Here is an 11,618-nt window from a genome sequence, read left to right as displayed (position 1 = left end):
TCACTTTATGTTGCTGGTAAATAATATGCTTGTAGTAGTAGGCTAAAGTTACATTATTTAGTATGCACTAATTAAAGGGGCAGAGCTTTAAGAGACATTTTAGCTTTTATATTTTATAATATATATTTTTTGTAAGAACCACAATTAATATATTTCAGTGAATAACTTATTGTTCAAATCTGTACATAAATATGTACATAAAGTGTTATAATTATATTGTAAAATGGATGGATGGATGTTTAAAACAAAACTGTTATTATTAATTAGTAAGTATACATTTTTTTAGCCTTTTTAGAGAAAATCATATCATTGTAGTAAATTATGCAAATTACTCGATGATGTCATGGTGACCACGCCCATAGCCACGCCCCCACCGCCACAGGTATCTTGGCAGTTTATGGGAAACACTGAACATGGCACACAAACAGAAATGCAGCCAATATTACATACATATACAGTAATGTGTCATGAAACATGGAAAAATAAATGAAATACACAGAGGACATAAATAAAGGAAATTAAATGAGCTCAAATATACCTACAAACGAGGCATAATGATGCAAAATGTACATACAGCTTGCCTAAATAGCATGTTAGCATCTGTTAGCTTGCATTCATGCCTGATTAGCACTCCCAACAAGTCAATAACGTCAACAAAGCTCCCCTTTGTGCATTCACGCACAGCATAAAACGTTTGATGGACAAAATGAGACCAAGAAGGAGTGGCATAAAACACGTCTTTCTGTGGCAGCATCGGAGAAAGTTATACACATAAAACTGTTGAGTCACAGTCCACACATCGGTGAGTTCAAGGGCTGCTGAAATTAGTAAGACAAAACAGCGCTCGCCAAATACTCTCATCTGTGAAGCATGAACACAAAACATACAAACCCCGTTTCCATATGAGTTGGGAAATTGTGTTAGATGTAAATATAAACGGAATACAATGATTTGCAAATCATTTTCAACCCATATTCAGTTGAATATGCTACAAAGACAACATATTTGATGTTCAAACTGATAAACTTTATTTTTTTTGCAAATAATCATTAACTTTAGAATTTGATGCCAGCAACACGTGAAAAAGAAGTTGGGAAAGGTGGCAATAAATACTGATAAAGTTGAGGAATGCTCATCAAACACTTATTTGGAACATCCCACAGGTGAACGGGCTAATTGGGAACAGGTGGGTGCCATGATTGGGTATAAAAGTCATTCACAAACAAGGATGGGGCGAGGGTCACCACTTTGTCAACAAATGCGTGAGCAAATTGTTGAACAGTTTAAGAAAAAACTTTCTCAAGCAGCTATTGCAAGGAATTTAGGGATTTCACCATCTACGCTCCGTAATATCATCAAAGGGTTCAGAGAATCTGGAGAAATCACTGCACGTAAGCAGCTAAGCCCGTGAACTTCCATCCCTCAGGCTGTACTGCATCAACAAGCAACATCAGTGTGTAAAGGATATCACCACATGGGCTCAAGAACACTTCAGAAACCCACTGTCAGTAACTACAGTTGGTCGCTACATCTGTAAGTGCAAGTTAAAACTCTCCTATGCAAGGCGAAAACTGTTTATCAACAACACCCAGAAACGCAGTCGGCTTCGCTGGGCCTGAGCTCATCTAAGATGGACTGATACAAAGTGGAAAAGTGTTCTATGGTTTGACGAGTCCACATTTCAAATTGTTTTTGGAAACTGTGGACGTCGTGTCCTCCGGACAAAAGAGGAAAAGAACCATCCGGATTGTTCTAGGCACAAAGTGGAAAAGCCAGCATGTGTGATGGTATGGGGGTGTATTAGTGGCCAAGACATGGGTAACTAACACATCTGTGAAGGCACCGTTAATGCTGAAAGGTACATACAGGTTTTGGAGCAACATATGTTGCCATCCAAGCAACGTTACCATGGACGCCCCTGCTTATTTCAGCAAGACAATGCCAAGCCACGTGTTACATCAACGTGGCTTCATAGTAAAAGAGTGCGGGTACTAGACTGGCCTGCCTGTAGTCCAGGACTGTCTCCCATTGAAAATGTGTGGCGCATTATGAAGCCTAAAATAGTACAAGGGAGACCCCCGGACTGTTGAACAACTTAAGCTGTACACCAAGCAAGAATGGGAAAGAATTCCACCTGAGAAGCTTCAAAAATGTGTCTCTTCAGTTCCTAAACGTTTACTGAGTGTTGTTAAAAGGAAAGGCCATGTAACACAGTGGTGAACATGCCCTTTCCCAACTACTTTGGCACGTGTTGCAGCCATGAAATTCTAAGTTAATTATTATTTGCAAAAAAAAAATAAAGCTAATGAGTTTGAACTTCATATATGTTGTCTTTGTAGTGCATTCAACTGAATATGGCTTGAAAAGGATTTGCAAATCATTGTATTCTGTTTATATTTACATCTAACACAATTTCCCAACTCATATGGAAACGGGGTTCGTATTAAACAGTGGGCTTTCTAACAATTAGGAAGGTGTGTGTCGTTTTTGTCCTTCTACAGAAACCATATTGCAACAAAAAACATTTGTCACCCCATTTTTTTTGTCCAATTCCATTCATTTTTGAAAAAGCTCCATGGAGCCACTAGGGCGGCGCTAAAGAGCCGCGGGTTGGTGACCCCTGGACTAAACAAAGACGCCGTGACACGTTTGAGCCAATGTTCAACCGCATAGGACTCCGCCGACCAATCAGCGCTCCCACTGCACGTGATTGACAGTGTGTTCACCCAATAGAAAAACTTGACAACCATTTAGGGGCGTTTCCAGGAAGAGACGCCTTTTACATGATCTTGTAATGGCGGACCAGGCGGAGACTGAAGGAATCGGCTTCAGCGATAACAGGTCAGAAAATGATGAATTAAGTGGTTTTAGGAAAACTAGCTCATTGTTATACATGGGAAACGCCGGCGTCCCGGAAACTTACCCACCAGACGGCGCTTGGAGCGAGAGTTTAATAAACAAAGGCACTATTTATGTTTTGTAGCCACGGAAGCTAGTGTGCTTTTAGCTCGCTAGCTAGTATCGGCTAGCAGCCCTCGTCACACGCGGTAAACATCAATAGTCAAATTATTGCCTCTAAATTAAGGAAATGTTAACATTATTAGAGCCTCCGTGACCTTATTTTGTGTCCATCCAGGCTGGACTGCCTCCGTTTTTAAGCCCACTAGCTTCAGTATGCTACTCACGTTTGTTAGCAGAGGCAATGTTTTGAATGGGAAGACCTGCTAAGTGTTAGCCTGCTTGAAATCGGTCCAATTATGCTGCTAAATCACGGATTTACTAACAAATAAACCCGCCCGTAACTAGTAAAGGCTTGCAGCTAAATTGTGACGATTCCTAGAATTTTAAAAAAATAAGTTTATTGTCAAGAACCTCACGGTACGATGTGTACCACGATACAACGCGGTAATGCGATATTGGGATAATTTACGATTAGGCCTGAGCGATAAGGCTGAAAACTGGGTCGATATTGGTGATTATTGATGTTTTTTTATGACCAGGAGAAACATATTAAATGTAAAACACTTTAGTTTCAAATGTAACCTTCCTCTGATTATGATCCCCTCTGCTATCAAGGCAGGAAAGAAAGGAAATGTTAACACAACAATGGAAAAACACACAATATGAACAAAGTTTTACAATCACAACAAACACTTAACAATAACCTCTTAAAATGAAGGTGCAAAATAGAGTACCGTATTTTTCGGATTATAAGTCGCAGTTTTTTTCATAGTTTGGCCGTGGGTGCGACATATACTCCGGAGCGACATATGTGTGAAATTATTAACACATTACCGTAAAATATCAAATAATATTATTTAGCTCATTCACGGAAGAGACGAAGCAAATGTCACACACACGTCAACCAATAACAATTCGGTGAGGGAGGGTCATTGTGGGTCATGGGATGCTAACTGCTATATGCTACTGCCGAAGCTATTAAAATTGATTATTTCATCATTGGCGGTAACTTATAAAAACTGAGAAGGGCTGAACAAAAATGGCACCAAAAAATAAATCATATACTGCAGATTACAAGCTGGACGTAGTGAAATATGCTGCAGAGAACAGCAATCGAGCAGCAGAAAGAAAGGACGCTAGCGGGGCGCATACCAGAGGCGACACAGAGGAAGAAGATTTCATCGGATTTAGCGATCGGGAGTGACAGGTTGTTTGGTAAATGTATAGCATGTTCTATATGTTATAGTTATTTGAATGACTCTTACCATAATATGTTACATTTTGATTGATTGATTGATTGAGACTTTTATTAGTAGGTTGCACAGTGAAGTACATATTCCGTACAATTGACCACTAAATGGTAACACCCGAATAAGTTTTTCAACTTGTTTAAGTCGGGGTCCACTTAAATTGATTCATGATACAGATATATACTATCATATATACTATCATCATAATACAGTCATCACACAAGATAATCACATTGAATTATTTACATTATTTACAATCAGGGGTGTGGAGGGGGAGGGGGGGGCGTAGGATATGGACAGCAAGTAGTGGACATATATAGAGAGAGAGAGAGAAAGAGAGCGAGAGAGAGAGAGAGAGATCAGAAGGCATAAGAAAAAGTATCTGCATTTGATTGTTTACATTTGATGATTAGCAATCCGGGGAGGGTGTTAGTTTAGGGTTGTAGCTGCCTGGGGGTGAACTTTTAGTGCGGTTTTGAAGGAGGATAGAGATGCCCTTTCTTTTATACCTGTTGGGAGCGCATTCCACATTGATGTGGCATAGAAAGAGAATGAGTTAAGACCTTTGTTAGTTCGGAATCTGGGTTTAACGTGGTTAGTGGAGCTCCCCCTGGTGTTGTGGTTATGGCGGTCATTTACGTTAAGGAAGTAGTTTGACATGTACTTCGGTATCAGGGAGGTGTAGCGGATTTTATAGACTAGGCTCAGTGCAAGTTGTTTTACTCTGTCCTCCACCCTTAGCCAGCCCACTTTGAAGAAGTGGGTAGGAGTGAGGTGTGATCTGGGGTTGAGGTCTAGAAGTAATCTGACTAGATTTGAGGGTTTTGGAGGTGCTAGGGTACCAGGAGGTGCATGCGTAATCGAAAAAGGGTTGAACGAGAGTTCCCGCCAGAATCCTCAAGGTGCTTTTGTTGACCAGAGAGGAGATTCTATAGAGAAATCTCGTTCGTTGGTTGACCTTTTTGATTACCTTCGTTGCCATTTTTCACAGGAAAGATTAGCCTCTAGTATGGAACCTAGGTAGGTGACCTCATCTTTCCTGGTGATAACAATGTCACCCACTTTTATAGTGAAGTCGTTGATGTGGATACAACGCGGTAATGCGATATTGGGATATTTTACGATTAGGCCTGAGCGATAAGGCTGAAAACTGGGTCGATATTGATCATTATTGATATTTTTTATGACCAGGAGAAACATATTAAATGTAAACACTTTAGTTTCAAATGTAACCTTCCTCTGATTGTAATCCCCTCTGCTATCAAGGCAGGAAAGAAAGGAAATGTTAACACAACCGTGGAAAAACACACAATATGAACAAAGTTTTACAATCACAACAAACACTTAACAATAACCTCTTAAAATTAAAGTGCAAAATAGAGTATGTAAAAAAAACAACCTTAAAGTGCAACAAAATATTGCAAAGTTTGAAAATGTCACTATTTTTTGCAGGTTTAGTGTCAGAAAGTTACAGTGTTGTAACTTTTAATTTGGTCTGTTATTATTTAAGTATGTAAATGAATATATTTATTACAGTAATTATTATTTAACCCTTGTGTGGTGTTCGGGTCTGTGGGACCCGTTTTCGATTTTTATTAAAAGAAAAATTATACAATTAATTAATTTTTCAAACTGAGACTCACTGGCTTTGGCTTATTTTCTGTAAAGAACATATATAAGAATACATATTTAATGAACACACTCCATACACCCCCCCTACACATTTCTATTACATATAAGATGTCCGGGGTCCACTGGACCCGAGGCTAATAGAAGTGTGGAAATTGATTTTTTGTGTACCACACGCCACACACACACACACACACACACACACACACACACACACACACACACACACACACACACACACACACACACACACACACACACACACAGAAGGCCTAGACGGGGAGGACAGAGTGTAGCTACACAGAACATCAGAGGGATAAATGTGCGACAAAATGAGCGCAGACAGTGTTGACAAACAATGTTGCAACCTTGTGTGAGAACCGCAGGTGCAGAAACACAAAAGAAAAATCCCTGTGGGATGCAGAAACTGGCAGAGAAATTTCCATGCAACGTTCATATTGTTGTTACTCAGCCAGTGTTTGTGGGTCTTAGACTTAGACTTACTTTTTATTGTCGTTCAAATTTGAACTTTACAGTACAGATAAAAACGAAATTTCGTTGCATTAGCTGGTTGGCAGTGCAGGATAAAAAAGCAATAAGGTGTAGATATAAATAAATAGATAACTGTAAAAATAAATATATTGCACTTTTGCATATGCATCTACGTTTATGGATGAATGTTATATTGTCTTTATATTCCCGCGAGTTCATCCATTTTTGGGGGGAATTGAGGGGATTATTATAATGCGTTCAGGAGTCTTACGGCCTGAGGGAAGAAGCTGTTACAGAACCTGGAGGTTCTGCTACGGAGGCTGCGGACCTCTTTCTAGAGTCCAGCAGTGAAAACAGTCCTTGGTGGGGTTGGGAGGAGTCTCTGCAGATTTTCTGAGCCCTGGTCAGGCAGCGGATTTTTGCGATCTTCTGGATAGGAGGAAGAGGAGTCCTGATGATCTTTTCCGCCGTCCTCACCACTCTCTGCAGAGACTTCCAGTCTGAGGCACTGCAGGCTCCAGTCCAGACAGAGATGCAATTGGTCAGTAGGCTCTCTATAGTGCCTCTGTAGAATGGGGGGAGGGAGCTGTGCTCTTTTCATCCCACGCAAAAAGTGCATGCTCTGCTGAGCTCTTTTTACAATAGCTCCGGTGTGTAGGGACCAGGTCATATTGTCAGTTACCTGCACCCCCAGGAACTTGGTGCTGCTTACCATCTCCACCGCTGTGCCGTTGATGAAGAGTGGAGCGTGGCTGGACTGGTGCTTCCTGAAGTCGACAATGATCTCCTTGGTCTTGTCGACGTTCAGGACCAGGTTGTTGGTTCTGCACCAGTCAACCAGATGTTTCACCTCCTCCCTGTAGTCCATTTCGTTGTTGTCACGGATGAGGCCCACTACTGTCGTGTACTTCACAATGTGGTTAGTAGTGGACCTGGCGCAGCAGTCACGAGTCATCAACGTGAACAGCAGTGGACTCAGGATGCCGCCCTGGGGGGAGCCGGTGCTCAGGGAGATGGCACTGGAGGTGTTGTTGCCCACTCTCACAGACTGGGGTCTGTCTGTGAAGAAGTCAGGCAGCCAGTTGCATAGGGGGGTACTGAATCCAAGGGGGGCCAGTTTGCTCACCAAGTGCTGCGGGACGATGGTGTTGAATGCCGAGTTGAAGTCCAGAAACAACATCCGCACGTGTGTGTCCTTTCCTTCCAGATGTGCTAAGCTCAGGTGGAGTGCAGAGGAGATGGCGTCCTCTGTGGAGCGGTTAGGGCGACAAGCAAACTGGTATGGGTCGAATGTGGGGGGAAGTCTGGAGACAATGTATTCCTTTACCAGCCTCTCGAAGCACTTCATTACAAATGTTTTTTGGGATAAGTCAGTATTTTAACATAAAAGTGTTTGATTGTGAGGCATTAGAAGCCACAAAATGCAACGGGTCCATCAGACCCACAAACACTGGCTGAGTAACAACAATATGAACACCACACAGGGGTATAATAACCTAGTCTGTGAGTGTGAATGCTTGTCTGTCTGCGTTGGCCCTGAGATGAGGTGGCGACTTGCCCAGCGTGTACCCTGCCTTCCGCCCGAGTGCAGCTGGGATAGGCTCCAGCACAATATGAACAAAGTTTTACAATCACAACAAACACTTAACAATAACCTCTTAAAATTAAGGTGCTAAATAGAGTATGTAAAAAAACAACCTTAAAGTGCAACAAAATATTGCACAGTTTGAAAATTTAACTATTTTTTTGCAGGTTTAGTGTCAGAAAGTTAGTGTTGTAACTTTTAATTTGGTCTGTTATTATTTAAAGGCCTACTGAAAGCCACTACTAGCGACCACGCAGTCTGATAGTTTATATATAAATGATGAAATCTTAACATTGCAACACATGCCAATACGGCCGGGTTAACTTATAAAGTGACATTTTAAATTTCCCGGCAAACTTCCGGCTGAAAACGTTTCGATATGATGACGTTTGCGCCTGACGTCAACAATTGAAGCGGAAGTATTCGGAGCCCATTGAATACAATACAAAAAGCTCTGTTTTCATCTCAAAATTCCACAGTATTCTGGACGTCTGTGTTGGTGAATCTTTTGCAATTTGTTTAATGAACAATGGAGACTGCAAAGAAGAAAGTTGTAGGTGGGATCGGTGTATTAGCGGCTGGCTGTAGCAACACAACCAGGAGGACTTACTTGGATAGCAGACACGCTAGCCGCCGACCTCACGGATGATCGGGTGAAGTCCTTCGTCCTTCCGTCGATTGCTGGAACGCAGGTGAGCACGGGTGTTGATGAGCAGATGAGGGCTGGCTGGCGTAGGTGGAGCGCTAATGTTTTTATCATAGTTTTGTGAGGTCCCGTTGCTAAGTTAGCTTCAATGGCGTCGTTAGCAACAGCATTGTTAATCTTCGCCAAGCTGGAAAGCATTAACCGTGTATTTACATGTCCATGGTTTAATAGTATTGTTGATCTTCTGTCTATCGTTCCAGTCAGGGATTTATTTATTTATTCCAGCCTACCCGCAACACCGGTAGGGACAAGTTAAAAAAATGGATGGGTGGAAATTACTATTATTTTTGTAGCACCTTTGTTATGTATTTTAATTCATTTTATTCATACAGTCCTTCACATTAGTTCCTGCCTGGTTTTGTGTACCCGATTAGATAACGAACAAAGTTAGAAAATTAATTAGGTGAGTGCGGTACCCACAGTCCATTTTAAACAAAAAAACAACTGGCATATTGTCAAAGTGTCTTTTCCTGTTTTATTGACAAGTTCTTCACTCTCTGCAGCACTCGTTTTAGTTTCTCTTCTTACTCCATGCAAAGAATCAACAGCAATATGGCGCCACCAAACATGATACTGTTACGTGATTGGCTGTTAGCTTGTCCCTCCCATTGCTCAGTGATCACTTCCTGTTTTGCTAGGTTACCAGAGCGCGAGTTTCTTTGTTCATGCAACCAACCTTGCTTCTATAATAAAAAATAACAAGTTTATTGGCAAGAACCTCACGGTACGATATGTATCACAATACAACACAGTAATGCGATATTGGGATGTATTGCGATTAGGCCTGAGCGATAAGGCTGAAAACTGTATCACGATATAAGCGTTTAATATAGGGCGATATTGATAATTATGGATATTTTTTATGACAGATTGTTAATAAGGACAAGGAGAAACATATTAAATGTAAACATTTATGTTTCAAATGTAACCTTCCTTTGATTGTAATCCCCTCTGCTATCAAGGCAGAAAAAAAAGGAAATGTCAACAGAACCGTGGAAAAAACACAATATGAACAACATTTTACACTCACATCCAACACTTAAAAATAACCTCTTGAAATTACGGTGCAAAATAGAGTACCGTATTTTTCGGAGTATAAGTCGCTCCGGAGTATAACTCACATTTTTTGGGGAAATTTATTTGATAAAACCCAACACCAAGAATAGACATTTTAAAGGCAATTTAAAATAAATTAAAGCTGCAAGCAGCGTTGGTCGGGTCCGCATTTTGGTTGGTGCTAGTCCTAGGTGTCCCAATACTTTTGTCCAGTGGTAGTCCTGTGTGAGACCTACATAGAGGTTTTTGTTTCGTGTCTCTACGATATTCGTACTGGGAGTTAGAGGAAGTTGTGTCTGTGTTTTTTTCCTAGGTGTTGCGGCACAGTGGTTGTTTTCTTTGAAGGCGCGTGAAATCACAGCAGCGGAGCAGCTTTAGTGCTGCGGGTCTTTGAAGGCTCGTAAAATCAAAACGCCGTCGTCAACTTTTAATCAGAAGGGTTCAATCTCTCTCCTGTAGTAGTTTGAAGCCGAAACGACAAACGCGCTCAGAGGAGATAACGTTTGATGTTTGGTGACCGGTTGTAACAAAAATTTAGTTTTGAAGGAGGAATAGCAAACTTCCTGTTGATTTTTGCTGAAGGATGTCAATCTATGAAATGTAGGTCTAGGTGAGACCTACGTAGAGGTTTTTGTTTCATGTCTCTAAGACGTTCCTACCGGAAGTTACAAGCAGTTTTGTCTGTGTTTTCCTCTGAGGAGCAGTTGTGTCTCTGTTATAATCAAAAATTGCGCTAGAGCGCAATTTTGAGTTTTGGGGTTCGTTTTTTTTTTTAGATGGCAATTTCCACCAGTCCCGATGTGTGTGAGAATTTTGGTGAGTTTTGAAGTATTTTAAGGGGGTCAAATTACAGCTCAAATAGGCAAAAATGAGTGTTTTTAGTAATTTTTTGTCTTGAAGGGGAAATTGCCAACTTCCTGTTGATTTATGCCCGAAGAAATTAATTAATAAAAAGTAGGTCTAAGTGAGACCTACATAGAGGTTTTTGTTTCATGTCTCTACGACTATCCTAGTGGGAGTTACAGGCAGTTTTCTTCCTACGGGGCGCTAGAGCGCAATTTTGATTTTTGAGGTTAGGTTTTTTTACTAAAGTTTTTGGGTCACTTTTTTCTATTTGTGTGTCAAATTTGGTGAGTTTTGAAGCATGTTAAGGGGGGCAAAGTAGTGCGCAAAGCTGCGGAATAATAATAATTAAAGCTGCAAGCAGCGTTGGTCGGGTCCGCATTTTGGCTGGTGCTAGTCCTAGGTGTCCCAATACTTTTGTCCAGTGGTAGTCCTGAGTGAGACCTACATAGAGGTTTTTGTTTCCTGTCTCTACGATATTCATACTGGGAGTTAGAGGAAGTTGTGTCTGTGTTTTTTTCCTAGGTGCTGCGGCACAGTGGTTCTTTTCTTTGAAGGCTCGTAAAATCAAAACCGTAGCACTTATTAAAACGCTTTCGCCAACTTTTAATCAGAAGAGTTCAATCTCTCTCCTGTAGTAGTTTGAAGCCAAAACGACAAACGCGCTCAGAGGAGATAATGTTTGATGTTTGGTGACCGCTTTTAAAAAAAAAATTGTTTTGAAGTGGGGATATCAAACTTCATGTTGATTTTTGCTGAAGGATTTCAATCTATGAAATGTAGGTATAAGTGAGACCTACGTAGAGGTTTTTGTTTCATGTCTCTAAAACGTTCCTACCGGAAGTTACAAGCAGTTTTGTCTGTGTTTTCCTCTGAGAAGCAGTTTTGTCTCTGTTGTATTCAAAAATTGCGCTACAGCGCAATTTTGAGTTTTGGGGTTTGGTTTTTTTTTTAGATCGCAATGTCCACCAGTCCCAATGTGTGTAAACATTTTGGTGAGTTTTGAAGTATTTTAAGGGGGTCAAATTACAACTCAAAGAGGCAAAAATGAGTGTTTTTAGTAATTTTTTGTGTTGAAGGGGAAATTGCCAACTTC

At 40.8% G+C, this 11,618-nt stretch overlaps 1 protein-coding gene across 6 annotated transcripts in view; it reads left to right on the top strand.

Moving 5' to 3' along the window:
- The window catches only part of LOC133651191 (transcription elongation regulator 1-like), a 42,334-nt gene that overhangs the window by 3,348 nt on the left and 27,368 nt on the right, over nt 1-11,618 (top strand). For 3 of the 6 annotated variants that reach the window (XM_062049203.1, XM_062049202.1, XM_062049198.1), the window contains exon 1: nt 2,730-2,841. The exons of 1 other annotated variant lie outside the window; for it this stretch is intronic. In XM_062049203.1, coding sequence (XP_061905187.1) covers nt 2,795-2,841 — 47 coding nt within the window. In that variant the 5' untranslated portion in view covers nt 2,730-2,794. Of the gene's footprint in view, nt 1-2,729; nt 2,842-4,047; nt 4,177-8,473; nt 8,610-11,618 lie in introns of those variants that run through there. 2 more of the 6 variants (XM_062049201.1, XM_062049200.1) reach the window with 2 other exon arrangements.

The sequence above is a fragment of the Entelurus aequoreus genome, linkage group LG05 (assembly GCF_033978785.1).
Source record: "Entelurus aequoreus isolate RoL-2023_Sb linkage group LG05, RoL_Eaeq_v1.1, whole genome shotgun sequence".
Classification (NCBI taxonomy): Eukaryota; Metazoa; Chordata; class Actinopteri; order Syngnathiformes; family Syngnathidae; genus Entelurus; species Entelurus aequoreus.
The sequence above is the reverse complement of the archived record's forward strand: the minus strand, read 5'-3'. Positions and strand labels throughout refer to the sequence as shown.